Below are 19,433 nucleotides of genomic sequence, written 5' to 3' on the forward strand. Positions count from 1 at the left end.
TGCTCGTTATGCCAATAATTTGTACACTGAATTATGTTGTGGTTGTTGAATGTCATGGTACACAATGGATTTTCAAATACATAGATTTGAAACTGGAATAGTTTCACCAGAAAATTTTTTTTTTTTAATAATTAAGACAGTGGCACAAAATGTCGTTGTTAATCACAATAAATTATACCCTAAACATTTTATGTGGTATCTATACATTGAAACATTGAACAAAACGTTTGTAAATAGGTGTATGTGTTTATAGCTTACGATACAGAATAGGTTTGATTCATTGTTGACGGCCGTATATGTATCTTTAGTTGCTTGTATACAGATGTCATTTTGTCTCAGGTTGTTTATTAATTTATATTTCAAGACGTAATGAGTAAAGGGAAGTAACGATAATTACTACAGAACAATTAACGGGATCAGGAAATGCAAACAATTTGAAAATGTTGTAGTTTTACAATAAAATGTAAACAAGTTGCTTTTTAAAAAAAAAAAGACAATCCGTGAACCTTAGAACTTTTTTATTCTAATTATTAATTCAACTGAATAAGAAATTATATATCAGTGTTATCTTGGCCATGTGTGTAGAGGATAATATTTTCTTTTTATTGTAAATCATTACAATTTTGGCATGTTGAGAGAAGTGTTAAATATAAAGCAAGGAGAGAAAAAAAAAAGATTACCAGACGTATAATTTCTTAAAGAATAATAATAATGAAAAACATGGAGGACACATGTACCTTCTTCCAAAAATTCATAAAATTAATCTAGAAATAAGTAATGAGGCATTGCGAACTGGTCAGCTAGCAGGACACATTATAATGTTCGTTACCGACCAATCATCAATAAGTGTAACTCTCCCGCGAGAGATACTTACTTGATCTAGTTATAAATATAAAAAAAGAAGATGTGGTATGATTGCCAACGAGACAACTCTCCACAAGAGACCAAATGACACAGAAATTAACAACTATAGGTCACCGTACGTCCTTAAACAATGAGCAAAGCCCATACCGCATAAGTCAGATATAAAAGGCCCCGAAATGACAAATGTAAAACAATTCAAACGAGAAAACTAATGGCCTAATTTATGTACAAAAATGAACGAAAAACAAATATGTAACACATCAACAAACGACAACCACTGAATTACAGGCTCCTGACTTGGGACAGGCACATACATAGAGAATGTGGCGGGGTTAAACATGTTAGCGGGATTCCAACCCTCCCCTAACCTGGGACAGTGGTGTATCAGTACAACATAAGAACGAACTATAAAATCAGTTGAAAAAGGCTTAACTCATCAGATGGATACAAACAGAAATACTACACAGAGTGGACGTGGCCGGGTACTTGTATATCCCAACAACAAATAGACACTTAGTACAGATCTGAGAGTATTCGACTGTGTGTCAATAAATTCTAATGCATTGATAACAGTTCCTTCTAAATTATGAATGATCATATTTGTGTACATTGACGTACAATATTGGCAATAAGAATGCATACTTTTTTTACCTCGTTTGACTCTATTTTATTAATGATTTTTTTTGTATCTTGAATGTAAAAGTTATGCCTCTTCAATAATTGGATGTTGGATGTGTACTAATTGATAATTTAGTCTTTTTTAATTAGTTGTTAGTGGCTTTGAACTAGCTGTCAGTAACTGCGAGTATACTTTAAAGATTTTCAACAAAATAGATTTAACTGCATTTGTTAAATTAATTCTTAGAAACAATGAATTTGAGTTTAATGGACCGTTATACAAACACATTATAGGAGCGCCCATTGTCACCAACATGCACAGATCTGCATCTGTCTGCCCTATTCATTAAAATCTCAGATAAGTTCCAATGGAGCGAAAACATCAAATTACACTGTCAATAGGGATGACGGTTTTATGGTCTTCACAGGCAAACTAGAGCAAGTTGAAGATTTCTTTAACCTTGCAAACGAAATTGACCATCTACTTAAGTTCTAATATGAGGTGTCGACATCTAGTATGGCCTATTTAGAGGTTGGTAAAGGGTTATTTCGTGCAACGTTTTTGGCCTTTTTATTTCACGTGTTTCCGTGTTTCGATGTTTTATTTCTCGTTTTCTCGTCTTTGGTTCGACGTGCGTGCTTCGTGTTTTCCCTTAATTATTTTCCGTGTTTCGTGTCGGTACTCTTTTTTTCTCGTGCTTGTCTCGCATTTGATTAAAAAGTAAACCGGGACTAATTCAAAGTCAGCCCAGATATTGTTTTAAATTATAAACTAATTAACTGGTCCCAAGATATTTATTAATAGCCTATTGTATTACTATGATAAATCGGATGCAACTAACGGACGCTAAAAGGTGACCACGTGCAGGGTCGCCATGTCCATTTATAATGACTGCATGATCTACAAGAACGGCTGAGTAATAACCTTTGGTACCTTTTTCCTTAATAGTTACGATTTTATTCCTTGGCTTCGTTTTTCCAGAGTGTTTTTTTTCCGTGCAACGTTTTTGTGATTTGTTATTTAACGTGTTTCCGTTTTCAGACCCTCCCTTTTACCACCCTCTATTTAGATACCGAAGTGGTACAAAAGTGAACGATTCCATAATAATGGAATTCTTGATGTTAAGTCACATATACTAAAAACACAGAAACGTATCAATATTTACCAATTACTAGTGCACATCCAAAACACACATAAATTTAAGAGCATTACAGTGTGTGAATAATATAAGAAATTTCTACTTCTACCACTAAGTGACCACCGTCATTTTGTTGACTATCCTGTTATTGTTTGGTGTGCGCTTGCATACTTAACAAGTCCAAAAATAGTATTAACAGAAAGGAAATAATTTGTGCTGTACATAACATTTATACATGGTGCAAATGAAAACATGGGACTTGAAATTTAATGTGCATGCAATAGTCTCTTGAACGAGTCAAGACTTTCTGCAGCGGTCACTGAAATAATAGTGACATCAATGAATTAGATAAACATTTAATTAACTTACAACGAACATTCTTTATTTTAATTGTTTTATTTTCATTTAAAGCATACTTTTTTATCTGATTTGTCAAAATGACAAGTGTGCATAATGATTTTATTGGTACAAATCAAATCCCAAAGCCCACTATAACTCATTATGTAGAAACCACAGCACGATTTTAAAATATCTCTCTGTGAATATCTCAGTGAGACACAGATGTTTGATACCATAGGTTGTTATAATTAAATCTTGACCATTTAACTTTCACTTGTTTATCAAAGGGTACAACTGTCAACTTTGCTCAATTCAGTAAACCCTTGCAATGCATAAAATGTAGCTTTACAATAAATATACATGTCTGAAAAGGATCTATAGATTGTTTATTATCATATATCAGATATGTGAATTAGCGATCTGTGAAAATTCTTTATTGCCATGTTTTAAATATCTTAGATACACCGTATGGAGGTGCTCTTAATTGCAGGAAGCTAATACAGATAAGATGAATAGGTGTTCCGAATGAACAATAATTTAGCTTCCGGATATTCCTCCATAGACTATATTTCTAACTAATAAATATGCGTGAACCCTCATGGGTTCACCCAATCATACAATAATTACACAAGCATGTAAAAATTTTAAGCACACACATGGAGAACACACCCCAACTTAACATTGAATTATTGGAAATGACTTAATAAAACAAAAATCCTATAAGGCCGTACTTATTAGACGGGCATAAATTTGTGCATGGCGAAACAAACTGGAAAAAGATTTAAGGAAAGGACACAGATTTGAGGCCGTATCTTTTTAACGGACATACATTAGCGATTGACGTCACGATGGGGCACAGATTTGAGAAACGGACACAGATTTGAGGCCGTACACAGATCTGAGGCTTACACACATATATATATATATATATATATATATATATATATATATAATTTGTCTCAAAGTCAGTCGAACAATGTTAAATCTTCAAATTTGCGTTATCAAATTTTTGTTCTTCCCTCATCGGGATTTGAACCCTTGCTTCTGTGACATCGTGGCACACCGCCTACACCGTGTCCAGCACCCGAGACCACTCGACCACCTAGGCTACATAAAAGTATAGATTTCGGTGGTCGATGTAATGCCTTTCCTCGTCGGCTTTATTTAGGGTTGTAACACAGTATATGATGCAAGTAGGTTGTGTACCTTTCAGATCAGCTATTTTGTCTGTCTGACATCTAACATTGTTGAGCTAAATTTGAGACGAATTATATAACTAATTATATCAGCACAACAATGTTAAATCTGCAAATTTGCGGAAGCAACTTTTTGTTCTTCCCTCGCCGGGATTCGAACTCATGTTAATGAGATATCGAGACAACTCCGCCTGCACTGTGTCCAGCACTCTAGACCACTCGGCCACCTAGACTGAACTTAAAATTCAGCTTTCGGTGGCCTAGTGTTACCTTTCCTCGTCAGTATAATCTTGAGTTGTAACACAGTACATTATATATTAGGCATGAAGATGGAATTGATTGCAGATTAGCTAAATTATCTATCGTAAAGGATCGTAAGATGCAGTCACAACAATAATTATTTGATAAGTAAGTCTTAACAAGTGACAACTCTACGACAGATCAATCCATTGGGTCACCAGTGAAGGTGATACACGGCTGAAAACACATATTACATTCATAGTTACTCTAAATATCAGCACAACAATGTTAAATCTGCAAGTTTGCGGAAGCAACTTTTTCTTCTTCCCTCGCCGGGATTCGTACTCATGCTATTGAGATATCGAGACAACACCGCCTGCACTGTGCATCTTACGATCCTTTACGATAGGTAATTTAGCTAATCTGCAATCAATTTCATTTTCATATATCATGTACTGTGTAACAACTCTAGATTCTACTGACGAGGAAAGGTAACACTAGGCCACCGAAAGCTGAATTTTTAGTTCAGTCTAGGTGGCCGAGTGGTCTAGAGCGCTGGACACAGTGAGAGGTTTAGCTAGCTATAAAACAAGGTTCAATCCACCATTTTCTACATAGGAAAATGCCTGGTCCAAGTCAGGAGTATGACAGCTGTTATCCATTCGTTTGATGTGTTTGAGCTTTTGATTTTGGCATTTGATTAGGGACTTTCCTTTTTTAATTTTCCTCGGAGTTCAGTATTTTTGTGATTTTACTTTTCACTGGTGATCCAATGGATTGATCTGTCGAAGAGTTGTCAATTGTTTAGACGTACATTATATACATATATAAATATGTGACAAATTTACAACATATATATATACCAGCTCAAATCGGTCAAGGCTATTCATTTGGAATGTATTTCTACGCAGTCTTTGTTGTAATAACTCAACTTTCGTCACCTGTGAAATTTTAGAAATGTACCAGTTCATATCGCACATTACTATTTTTGTTAGAAGCATTTCTATGCAGTCTCTGTTGTAAATACTTAACCGACGTCATTTTTTAAATTTTCGAATTGTACAAGCGTTGTTCGGTTTCAATTGTATAAATTTAAAGATTGTTATAGTTAAATCATAATAGATTGATATGATTCATTTTACATCATAATCATACTGATGAAAGATATCTGTTATCCGAAATATTGATAGATACTTATATCTAATGTTTCCTTTTTTTAGTATTGGTGTTGTTTTGTACACTAATTAGGCGTTTATATAATTTATTTATTGTGTACAGGTACCGTGACTCGTAACGATCCAATGCCCTCGTAAGAAAGATCGTTGACTAATATCTAGACGTTTTATATATATATATATATAATTATTTAAATTGCCTAACAAATTAATTTAAACACACTATTTAGTATGTAAATATTAAAATGATAAAAAAAATTTTACAATGGGATAAAAAATAAACGCAATATTTCGCTAGACAAACTAGCTTCATCGGATGTGCATCTATTCAGGTGAAATCGGATGCAGATAAGAAACATTTGCAGCCCATTGTACATAACAATTTGCTGCTTAACAAATAACTTGGATGAAGTTCACGATTATTTATTTAATCTACGAAATCTTTTGTTAAAGTAAAGTAAATTTGAACGTCCATTGGTCAATATTGCAGAGATGTTAAGGATGTTACTACATAATAAACCTAGTCTCGTCTTTTTCAGTTAGACCACCAGGTTCTAAAGTATGGAGCTAGTGGATCCAAACGTTTTCTCTCCTCCGTGGTGTCCCACTGAGTGTTCACTTCTATAATTTGAAAAATAACATTATGAAAAGGATGTTTCGTTGAGCGTAGAAGTCTTGTAGGGGACACTTTTTGTTGGTTTTGTACCATGATCGAATGTTATTTAGCCGAATGCAAAATTTGTCAATTATTTCACTCACGTACTGAATCTTAAAAGAACGCAATACATTATTTCCTCTCATATATTACAGAACCTGCCATGCCAGGGAAAATGCCACCAGTATGGAAAGACGGTAAAATAATTCTTTTCTGGTCACCTCCTGCTGATACATTATTTGCAACTACTAACTATGGAATACAGATAACAATAGATGAATGGGCTACTATGATTGCAGACTTGGAACAGCCAGCTAAACTTGGATTAAAATACAACGTGGAAAACATTAAAAAATCAGAAATGTATAGATTTAAAATTTACACTTCTACAAAATTTGGAATGAGCAAACCAGTTGACAACTTCTTTTATACTGGAGGTAAGTTCTCACATGAGTTGACGTTCGTGTTTGTTTACCATACCATTGAGGCCTGCAATTAAAGTAAGCATACCAAAGATGAAAAAGGTTTCAAATTTATTATACACAGAATAAGATCATATTATTTGTGGACAATATCTATACAACATACTGTGAAGTTGGAGGAAAATGTCATCTTCTCTTATTCTTTACGGAAATGTCTCTTCATGAAGTATTTGTCAAACAAAGAAAAAAAAGGTCAACAAGAAGCTAGGCTCAGTTATATCCTATATGATTGTCAATTATCGAGTTCAAAAACAGGTCTCCAAAAGTAATGAATTACGTTGTCAATGAAAAAAAATATTGCAGTGAACTAATACAGATATCATTTAACACATTTATATAAGTAAAAATCATTTGATATTTATTTTTTAGTTTGTTATAGTATTGGTATACCAATTGGTCAAAATTACAATGACGCACTGAACAACAGGGACAGTGTTGAATATAATGAGAAAAGTAATGCAGTACATAGTGCAATTGAAGATACGTATCAAAGTGAATTAGGAAAAGGAGAACAAAAGGTCAAAGATGTTTCTTTTGTGTGAGTTTATGTCTATTGCTAATAAATTTCATCTTATGGTACCATAATAGTAAAACAAGTGTGTTGTTCATTACACTAATAAAATAATATAATGACGGATCAATGATTGTGATGAGAGACTGGAATTGTATAAAATATTTATCAAAAAATACCATTCTTGAAAAAATTAACAATTAAGTTTGATAGAGTTCATTTTTAAATAACAAGGATATCTTAACTGATTCCGATGTGCTGAATCATAATCATATAAAGAGATTTTGCAAAGGAGAATTATTTCACCTACACTCAATCTATATAAGACTATTGGTATAGCAGATCACAAAAAAAAAAATGATTGATTTCTGTAATAAGTAATAAAATTACTTGTAGAAACTATAACTGCAACTGACATTTAACAAGATAACTAGCCTCACTAGACGCAAAATACACTAAGGATGAAAAATGTTAATATTCTAATGACTGTCAATATTTGCTAATTTCCACCTAAAAGAGTTTGGTGAGTTCCAACATCATATGATAAGTTTCAATCTCTGTTCTTAAAGACAATGATGGCGCTTATCGGTAGCATCAATGAGCTAAACGGCAGTAGCAGTTAACAAAAAATATATCAAGTATTGTTACTATAACGTTATGAAAAAGGCAAGCACCGACTTCGGGAAGCAAAAATCAAATCGGTCGGAGCGTAGACATACATTTTAGCTGGTCCATTAAATATCTGACCAAAATATTCAAATTAGCCACACAAAGAAAGTGACAAATCTATCTTTGAAAACGTACATGAAAAGTTGATAAAAGAGTACTAGTAATTAAAACGTAACTTAACGGTCCAAATTCGATTATTTAAAAACAAATAAGGTAGAAACTTCAAACAGTTGACATATTCGACAATTTCTGTTTGGTTATCTTGTACATTGTAAACTACTGTATCATATTTCATCCATTAGTGGAGATACATGTGAATGAGGGAGTATCTTTGAGGCTTTTTTACTCTCACTTTGTCCTTATTCTTTTTTAGCACAAAGTTTTGGTGTTTAATCTTAAATCGTCTCTTAATTATTTTTGGAGTGGTAAACACTCTTTCGAACTTCAAAAATTAAGTTCGGTAAAACTTCGCCCTTCCCCAGTATCTCAACCTCATACAAAACAATTTGTATTTTCTGACATTGACCTGATACTGTATATATTTTCGATGATCTTTTCAATTCGGTTGACAGTTCGACTTTTTACATTACACTTTCACACTCATCACACAGAGGGTTTCTGTAATAGTTATACACCGAGGGATAGGTGTGTCTGGATAAGAAACCCCGACTGCCGGTGGTCGGAGGGGTTTCTTATCCAGACATGCCGTATCCCGAGGTGTATAAATAACTTACACCCAGTGCTAAACTCTATATTTGTTAACATTGATTATTAAATGAAAAAGAATGGATAGCATATTTATTGACAAAATCGAACCATGAATTATAAGAAAAATATTTTTTTTTACATGAAACTACTAACCTTACTTTGGCTATGTTCTTTCAAACTTTGACAAGTGAGTAGATTTTACAAATGTCAAAGTTGTTGTTTTACATATTCCCGTTTAATCCTGGTGCTAATATGGATCAGAAGTTCAAGGTTGACCGTTTCGTGCTTTCTTATCACAAAAAAATACATCATGCTGCTTGTATGCAGTTGTCAATATAGAGGGGTATTAGACGGACGATATTTGAGTCAAGCGTTGGATTTTATAGAAGAGACTAGAGATAAAGGCAATATTATAACCCAAAGTACTTACCTGTATCAGTTTAATGAAGGTAATCATAAATGTATTTTTTATTTTTTTAAGCCCCCCCCCCCCCCTTCTCGAGAATAAACAAACATTCATATTCGGACACACTGAGGGATAGGTGTGTCTGGATTAGAAACCCGACGACCAGGATTCAGTTGGGGGGGGGGGGGGGGGGGGGGGGAGGCGGGGGGGGGGGGGGGGGGGTAGGGTCTTGGGTATTGGTTTTTGTCGGAGTCAGAAGTCAGAATTTTTTTTTCTCGCAAATCGCGAACAATTTTATTTAGATTTTCAACGCTATCAATCAAATTATTTTTCCCTTGAAGGATTTTTTTTATTCAAAATAGGTGCTTTATATTTTTTTCGCTATTGAAATTTCCTAAAATGTGTTTTTTAATATTTTGAAACAACTTGTAGTGAACACTATTAGTAATTTCTTATGTTCATGCTATTTGGAAAATAATCAATTTCTATTGTAATGAATAACAATGGACTGTGTTTTCGGGATGTAGAAGCAGGGGTTTCCAGAAACCCCGCTCGTCACACCCTGTGGTCAAAATCCATTGTTATTCGTAACAATAGATCTATTCAATTTACACTTGTTTCAGAAATAGAAACTATGAAGTATAACAATAGAACTGGGGTGTAATATTTAATTAAATGCTCATTTGAAAAATCTAATTGCAAGTGTATTAGCTGCAAAATATTCAGCCTTTTTCTGATATAAAAAAGGTAAATATGCGACATATACTTACTGGAGCTGTGAAGAGATGATTAAATTTGTAAAATTCTCCTTGACAAAATCTATGTTAGTTTCGGCAATATAGTTTATCGATTATTTGAAGGCATTCCTATTAGAACTCAAAGTGCCCCTTCAATAGCAGAGTCTGACTTGGTTCTATGGTGTTATGAATCACAATGTATATCCAGTAAAGACTTGTCTAAATTTCGTCTAACTTTTTAATTCAACAACACTTAGTATATCTAAATGCTGTTTTGCGATAAATAATAATCTATTCTGCGTAAAATTTACCCAAAGGATATTACTTTAGATAAATTCAATATAAGCAGAATCGAACGTCCTTTACTAGGTTTGGATATTTAAGTTTCACATTTGAAACTCTAAACATAAGTTGCGACAAAATGACGTTTCCTCTTGTTAATATTCCTTTTTGGAAGGGTTACATTCCTTTGGAGGATTCACATGGTCTTTATATTTCACAACTAATACGTTATGCCATTGTCTAAAGTGGTGTTATTGATTTCAATGAATGTAATGTAATATATGTATTGAGTCAGGGATTACGCCAGGAAAAAACGCATTGGACACATACACTTAAATTTCCTTTTCATTGTACCTGTAGAAAACATATTACAAACGGGATATCACATCTTAATATTTAAGGTGACTTTGTTTATATAGGTGGATATATGATCAAATAGTCTTTGATAGATAGTTATCTCATTGACATATTCCTGTTTTACATCTTTAGAATATATCAGCACCAACTTCATACCAATGCCTGTACCAAGTCAGGTATATGACAATTGTTTTTCATTCGTTCCTTTGGTTGATGTAGTCGAGCGTTTGATTTTCTCAGGTTTAATTGACTTTCCGTTTTGAATTTATCCTGGAGTTCGGTATGTTTGTTCATATCATTTTCAGTTTAAGTCGATTAAGGGATGGAAAAGCACACCATGCGTAAAGTGTTTACAGTGTTGTTTTCATTTTCTATCACTGGGTCGACATTGCCACTGATAGTCCTCTAGTGCCCGATGATATCTTCATTTCATCAGTAAGTGCTCCGGTACTCTCAGAAATTCCACTGAAACAAATTGACGATTTTATTCAATTGTTTTTTTATATTTTCCAATCAAAGGGGTGTGCACGCCCTCGTCTACCCCTGGAATCCGCCACTGAACTTGCAATTACGACTAAGTTGATATATCAACAACTTTGTACAAACTTCGTCGTATCAAATATGAAAAAGAAATCGTTTTTCATTCCTTAAACTGGGAACATTTTATGATTTAACTTGTGCACAATGTTAATCCTATATTAGTGTTAGACTTAGATAATTGTTCTTTTTTATAATTTCTGCTAAAAAATAAGTGTATTTGAGAATATCAAAATAATTGAAATCGTGTTTGGATTAGTTTTGTGGTCAATGAAATTTAAAACGTTCTTTAGAATATGTATTCCTTTTTAGTGAGTGACTATTTTGGGATCGAATTTAATGATGTTTATAGTTATGTATATGCCAAAGCTGGACAAAAATATCTAAGTTCCATATCAATCAAACTTGGTTAAGATGCGACATGTCTTAAAATTTAATCGCCGAACACAGTTGAAAAATTGGGCCGTGTAGATTAAATGACATATACCGTCTTGCTTGTTCAAGTACTATAACATAACTATTTAAACCCATAACTTTTGATCTAAATATTGAATGTTCTGACATTTGCTGCTTGAAACATTACATTTTATCTCTTCAATATCTATTAATAAAACGTAGACGATAACAAATATGAATAATTGAATCCGTTTTTTATACAATAACTGTTTTGTATAAACCGTATAACAGTACCAATGGATGTTCAAGTAAATCCATTTAGAACATACAAACAAAGATACGAAAAAAACCCCAAAGCCATCCGAATCCACACTATAATTTTACAATAACGAATATAACACAATCATTACAGTAACGGACAAAGCTACTGTTAACATCTAAATTTGTAAGATGTCTATTGAGGCTGAGTTGAGAAACAAACTAATCGTATCGGTCAATCTCTCCGTGATGGTGACAGTAAAATTTATAGAGTGTCGATTTCAGTCCTTCTTTCTCATATATTTAGGCAACAGTAGTTTACCGATATTCAAGTCTCGTAAATAGACTAAGAAGACTTATCAGGGTAATAAATCAAAACTGAGGAAATCACATGAAGACTTAGAGGAGAGACGACGTGCGAAATCATTACTCTGTTGTAGCAGTGTTTTTGTAAGGAGCACATTATATGATATAAAATAGTTTTTATTATAATATTATGGAGAAGTAATTTCCCAAACAATATCACATAGATCATAAATAAATTGATATAAAAATAAGATGTGGTATGCCAATGAGACAACTCTCCACCAGCGACCAAATGATCTAAAAGTAAGCAACTTTAGGTAATCGTATGGCCTTCAGCAATGAGAAAAAACTCATACCGCATGACAATTGTAAAACAAATCAAACGAAAAACTAACGGCCTATGTTATGTAAAATGATAAACAAAAACGAATTTGATATACAGCAACAAACGACAACTAATTACAGGCTCCTGATCATGACTTGGGACAGGCACATACAGAATGCTGTTTTGTATTCCATTGATTAATGCTTATTTTCATAATATTTACAGGGAAAACTCTCGTATTGCTGTAGTAATTTTCATCTCAAATGGATATTATGACGAAGTAAAATTAAGAGAAGTTATAGAAAATTCTGTTAAAAGTGGAACATTAGGAGATTTAAAAACCTTTTACGAAGGCTTTTCATTTACAGTGTTGAACAGTAAGTTCATATAAAAACTCATTGTTTTCATACTTTTGTAAACCTGAGAATGTTTAGATGACATTGTCAGAATAATTAACAGCAATTACAATAAAACTAAGATAATGACACATTGTTCCCTTATCAAATAAACTGTTCGTGCTTCCTATTGTTATTTGAGAATATGCAAATCAGAAAAATATATTAGAGAGCAATCAAAACATGGTAGAAACAAGGCCTACAATCATATCACAAAAGGATCAAAATTAGAAAAAAAAAGGGTCTACTATTGATTGAAAAAAAACTCAAACATTCATCAACACGACAACCACCTTAGGCAGAGTAAACTCTGATGTTCCTCCAGAAAAGTATGAAAAAGAGAGACGAAAGATACCAGAGAGACATTCAAACTCATAAGTCGGAAAACGGTTTTCCGTGCACTTATTCTAAATCACAAGGAGGTAACATCTAAAATTCAACTTTATTTTCAAAATCAGTCTGTTCCTATTGTATCCAACAGTTACACCAAAACCATTGGACCCAAAGTATTTAACTATAAACAAGCATTGAAGGACCTTGATTTAGAGCAATACATAAAAAAACCTCTGACATGTGACTGTTCCTTCTCGCCTTATATTTACAGCCCCTCTGGCCATGTTATTACTGGGGATCTAAACATAATTCAACATGAACATCTCCGAAAGGTGATATATCATGGTCCTAAGTTAAGAGAACCTCAACACATCAATTGGAACCATAACTTCAAAATAATTATGGATTCCATTGAGGACTACGCCAGAAAATAGGCTAAACGAGAAGAAGTTGAACTGGACACTTTGTCAGAATGGGTCAAAACAATCAGGTCTCTGATAAAACATCGCATTCATTAGTTGAAAAACTGTGTGAATGATCAACCAAAGTCCGTTTTCAGAGACAAAGAGGCTGTGAAATGTCCATCATCTCTTCACGAAAAGTATGTTGTTGTTCCTGCGGACAAAGCTTCAAATAATATTGTCTTTGTATGTAAATCGTACTACTACGAGTGTCTTATAAAAGAACTAGGAATAAATGAGCACTCAGGTAATCCCACATACAAAAACATATCATTTGACAAGGAAAAGATTTTGGCGAATCATAAGTCCTTCATGACTTCAATGAACATTACATTGAACAGCAAATCGGAGGACTTACCTTGGTGGTATTGGATACCTAAGCTTCACAAAATTCCGTACATACAACAGTACATTGCCGGCTCATTTGCATGTTCGACTAAAGAATTGTCCATTAGATTGACAAAAACTCTGTAAGCAGTGAAAGAGGGTCTTCAGAAATACTGTGAAACGGTTTACTCGCGTGAAGTTAGTTCTATCAAAACTTTTGATTTTTCAACCCTGTATACCACCATTCCCCATGTGAAATTGAAAAATCGTCGAAAAGAAATAATCCACACTGCTTTTCAACATAAAAATGGGAAGCATACGCTATAAATTTATTACTTTTGGATACCATACGGCATATTTTTTAAATAGTGAACAAAAAGGTAAAACATGCTACACAGAGGAACAAGTGATCAGTATGCTGGAGTTTCTTATTGACAAAACACTTGAATTTGGAGGTAAACTTTTTCAACAAATTGTCGGCATTCCTATGGGAAAGAACTGTGCGCCTCTCCTTGCCGACCTCTTCTTATTTTCATATGAGTCGGAGTTCCGTCAGACACTTGTCAAAAACAAGACGATCAACGAAGCCAGGTCATTAATTTTCAAATTCAGATATATTGATGATGTTATGTCCATCAACAATCCAAACTTTTCTGATTGGGTTCCATTAATATATCCCCCAGAACTAGACATTAAAGAAACAACAGACACGGCTTCCTCCGCCTCATTTTTAGACTTATACCTCGAATTTAACATACACGGTCATCTCAGTACCAGAATCTAGGACAAACGAGACGATTTTAATTTTGAAATTATCAATTTCCCCCACCTTACTAGCAATATACCAACTTCACCTGCATATGGGATATACATTTCCCAACTTATTCGGTATTCAATAGCTTGCACCTGCTACTCAGACTTTGTAAAACATCACCAGTGTCTGAGCAGAAAGTTGATAAAACAGAGGTATGTCAAAGAACGTCTCGTCCTTTTTCTAAAAAGGTTCATTGGAAGGTACCAAGACCTTGTTGATTAATGTTCCGTATCAACTTCACAAATAATACACGATGGTCTTGAAGTATAGATTCTGAGTACAGACGTTGTTTATCATCTTAATAACGTGCTGTAGTATTCTTTTATTTGTCTTTTTGAATATTACTTTTACTGTTTAGTCTATTTTTGGTGATATCCATTTGACGAGTCTCGGTACTTGTACATCCCTTCGTTGTGTTATTGTGCAATGGTAAATTTGTGTATTCTTGTCTTTCATTTTTGCTTATATGCGTTGTCTTTATGCCTTTTTGTGTTTCTTTGTTACATCTTTGTTTGTTTTTATAGTGATTAAGATTATAACACAATGTTGACTGTTTTACCCCTATTTTGACATTTTTACCTATTATGTCTGTTTGTTTTGTTCACACATCGTTGTCAATATAATGGAATTTTATGCGACTGTCATACAAGTGAGAGGTTTAGGTAGCTATAAAACCAGGTTTAATCCACCATTTTCTACATAAGAAAATGCCTGTACCAAGTCAGGAATATGACAGTTGTTATTCACTCGTTTGATGTGTTTGAGCTTTTGATTTTGCCATTTGATTAGGGACTTTCCGTTTTGAATCTTCCTCAGAGTTCGGTATTTTTGTGATTTTATTTTTTGATACCAAAATTTCCCACGGACGCATGAGGCCAAACGTTTAAAAAGAAAACAATATATGTTTTGATAGCTTGATCGTTCATCATGAATAAAGGTGACAAAAGTTTAGTTTAACGATGGTCAAATCTTGGTAGTCGAGTAAAAAGATTCAAACCAAGGCTACAAACAATAACTGAGGGAATCGCATAAACTCCAAATGGAGCGAGACTGGTTGTGTCGAGAGGGTAAGCATCTTCTGCCAATCAGTTCAATCGGAAATACCTACCCATTTCAAAGATTAGTCAGTCTATCGTATACAACCTTTGTAAAAAAACCACTCTGTTTCAATCCATGAGACTGAAATGGTCTAAAAGTTAGATTTTTTCTGTATTGACAACATATTTTAATGTTTGAATGGCGTTTTTTTTCAACAACCATTCGACATTCATATATGAACCAACCATGCTCCTAGTTTTGTTGATTTGTTTCTTTATTCAGGAACTTCTCTAAAAGAAAGGAAAGATATGTGCACTATTGTTTCACACGTTCTGGTATTTATATGAATGGTTCTTCTCAATAAATAGTTTGAGTGACTATATTGAACGAGTCTATCCAATCGAACTTGAAATAAAGGTTACCACAGAAACAGTTAAGTCTGTCTCATGTCTTTACTAAGATCTATTATTTTACAATACGGTCTGGTTGAAAACAAAAATTGACGACAAAATGTCAGCTTTTTCAATGGTTATCTTTCTATTTATATGTAGAAACATACCAGCATCGCCGCCAGCATATGGAAAATATCTCTCCATATTGATAGGATAATCAAGAGTTTGCGGTTGGTATCGTTATTTCCTTGATAGAGAGTTAATGCTTGCAGGGAAGCTATAGAACTCAGGGTTCCTAGTAGTTAAGTTGAAATCATTCCCTCCAAAGTTCGCCATCACGAGTTTGTTGACCGATATGGAATGCCTGTGTCACAGATGATTACGGATCTGTTTCGCTCTCCGTAACGTCCTGTCCTTTTTCGATTACCGAAAGCGACTTAATATTGGATTTTTACTAGCTTGAGCAAAACGACGGATGTCACATGAGGAGCATGAAATTTTCTGGTTTTTGGTTTGGGTCGTTTTGTTCAGTCTTTGGTTTGCTATGTAATGATTTGTTACTGTTATCTGTTCTTTTATCGTTTTTATTGTTTCCTTGATGATAAAATTGAGAATGGAAATGGGGAATGTGTCAAAGAGAAACAACCCGACCATAGAGCAGACAACAGCCGAAGGCCACCAATGGGTCTTCAATGCAGCGAGAAACTCCCGCACCCGGAGGCGTCCTTCAGCTGGCCCCTAAACAAATATGTATACTAGTTCAGTGATAATGGACGTCATACTAAACTCCAAATGATGTCTTTTTTTTTATTGGACGTATGATTTTCAAAGCCTCATTGGTATCTTCTTCTCTATTTTTAATAGGATTTTAAAGGGATATAGTTTTAATTGAATTTAGAGCCATTTTATTCGGCTTTTACATGATTAAGAATACAGAAAACACTTTAACTACAGATACAAAAATCTAAAAGGCAACAAAGAAGATGCACTCAGCCTGTATATGAACAGGTAACACTTAAAAGCTGTTAGCAAGATACAATTATTGGTGCACCCTTTCTTTAATAATGACAATGTAATTTTCTAGAGCCTGAACCTCCACAAGATATAAGAATCGTCGTAGAAAAATCATGCGTTGTATTAATGTGGGCAAAACCTGAAAAATCATTATTCGAAAAAGAAAGCTACATAATCGAATATACAACATGTACAAGTGACGTATGGCAGACCATAAAAGTTGAACACAAACCAGATGACATGTATGCGGTCAAAATAACAGATGTTCTTCCTTCATCAAAATACAAATTCAGACTTTCTACAATCATTCATGATTCCATCGCAAGTCATCAAAGTACAGAAAATGAGATAACCATGGGAGGTATGTAAAACGTTTTAATTACTTAAATCTTTTCAAGTCAAACTTTTAAATCGTTTGAAAAACAATTTCATTTTGCATACAAAATGACTTTCTGTACACAAGTATTCAAGTACATATCCATTTGTTGAAAAAGGAACTGAATATGCCAAGAGAATTCAATCAAAGGTATAACACTTCGAAGAATAACTGACAACGTCATTGCAATAACACGGAAAGCCGATCGACGAAAAGATAAAAGATTCTACGAAATCCTACATAGAAAACTGACCAACATGATCCTCACGAAAAACTGGAAGGATCTCATATGCTCCGGAAGGGTAAGCAAATCCTGCTCCACTAGTGACACTCGTCATCTCCTCATGTTAAGTACAAATTTGTGATAAGTCTCATTCGGTGATATCACAATCGGGGAAAAAAGGGCAGGATTGTGGTAACGACAAATATGTTTTCAATAATATAAGAAATCAATCATCTTAATAGTGTAATACTGATTCATTGTCAAATGTTTAAATACATGAATATAGAATTTTCTTCGCAATTAAATTGTCACACTTTTATTTTTCGAATTATTAATCAATAAATTATTAAGTATTGAATTGAAATATAAGTATATCATTACAGATCCATTACCTTTATGCAACTTGAAGGTGGCTGTGGTTAAGTCGGTTCAGTCGGAGGAAAAACACTTGAAGATAACATGGGATAAACCAGTATTTCCATCCGAGAAGCATATACAGGAATATAAGCTTATTGTAAACGAAAAAGAATTTAAGTTCAAACCGGGTACTGAGTGTAGTTATACATGGAAGCCTGTTGATACGTCGATGGTGTATACGTTTGCTTTAATTGCACATGACTTTAATGGTACAGAGAGTAAAAGTGACACAGTAACATGTAATATGCAAAAAAGTATGAAAATAAATTATTTATATTATTCTGTTTCACGGAGAAATAATGTTTTGTTATACCTCTTTTTCACGGTAATCTACTCTTCCTTCATATAAGTGATCAATTTTAATCTTTACTTCAAAAATACTACGTCTAACAGACGAAGTAACTCGTAGCGAAATGTGATATTTGTTAGGTTACGAGCTTAAAGTAGATGCATGATCAATCAATATTAATGCCTGCCTTGTTACTATGCTGATTCTGTTGATGAAGGAGTTATGAGAATATTTTTTTTTAAATGATACGTCTGAGCAACATTTATGATAAATTTAGCCAGTATAAATATAAGCATGTTAAAGATAAATTACTATAATTTTGTAAACTTTTACAGATAATTTACAATCCAAGGTGGCTTTCATAGTTTTCATACTGTAACATTACCACCTTTAGAAATTGCATCCGTCGATCATATTAAAAAAATATAAGTTTAAAGCAGATTGAAATTAATAAAACATATTTATACGTAAGCACTAGTCTTTTCAAGTGACTTACAATTCACCAGCAATATATAAGATCTATTATATAATATTTCAACAGTCACTGGTTTCTCTTTTTAGCGCCTCTGCCACCTCGTAATATAAGCGTTGTTCAGAATAACGCAGGAATAGAATTGTTTTGGGAACATCCACATACAATACAGTTACACTGTATACAACACTACACAATATACATAAAAGAAGATGGTGTGCATCCGCTCAAACCTGTGATTGTTCTGTCACCTCAAAGGTCACAACTGATCGTTAATTTGAAACCAAAACATCGGTATACCTTCAAAGTAAGCACTTGCTCAACAGGCAACTTCGAAGGCGAGGTTAGTGTTCTCATTGAGAGTACAAGTGGAGGTAAGAACTGATTTCAGTATCATATGTTTACAATGAGTCGAGTTTAAAATATATCTACCGCTGGTTTGTTACAACTGGTAGTACATAGGTAACAAAAGTATCGTTCGACCGACACTTAATCTTTTGTGTGGAACAGGCATCAAATGAGTCATAAAAAATATTTTGGTAACTTATAAATTATTTAAACTCCCTTTGTTATCTAGTATATTTTGACTGTATTGTTTATGACTTCTTGCTTTGACTTTATGCTTTGATTGTAAAAAAAAGGGCACGCGAAGCCCCTGAAATTGCATAGCAATAATTTCGTC

At 33.7% G+C, this 19,433-nt stretch overlaps 1 protein-coding gene across 2 annotated transcripts in view; it reads left to right on the plus strand.

The window, feature by feature from the left end:
* Positions 1–19,433, plus strand: part of LOC127699802 (uncharacterized) — a 41,979-nt gene that overhangs the window by 16,652 nt on the left and 5,894 nt on the right. Inside the window, exons 7-12 of one of the 2 annotated variants that reach the window (XM_052203161.1) lie at positions 6,382–6,663; positions 7,078–7,246; positions 12,426–12,577; positions 17,045–17,335; positions 17,957–18,244; positions 18,841–19,125. In XM_052203161.1, coding sequence (XP_052059121.1) covers positions 6,382–6,663; positions 7,078–7,246; positions 12,426–12,577; positions 17,045–17,335; positions 17,957–18,244; positions 18,841–19,125 — 1,467 coding nt within the window. The remainder of the gene's footprint in view (positions 1–6,381; positions 6,664–7,077; positions 7,247–12,425; positions 12,578–17,044; positions 17,336–17,956; positions 18,245–18,840; positions 19,126–19,433) is intronic. The other variant, XM_052203162.1, reaches the window with a different exon arrangement.

The sequence above is a fragment of the Mytilus californianus genome, unplaced genomic scaffold, assembly GCF_021869535.1.
Source record: "Mytilus californianus isolate M0D057914Y unplaced genomic scaffold, xbMytCali1.0.p SCAF_41, whole genome shotgun sequence".
NCBI lineage: Eukaryota > Metazoa > Mollusca > Bivalvia > Mytilida > Mytilidae > Mytilus > Mytilus californianus.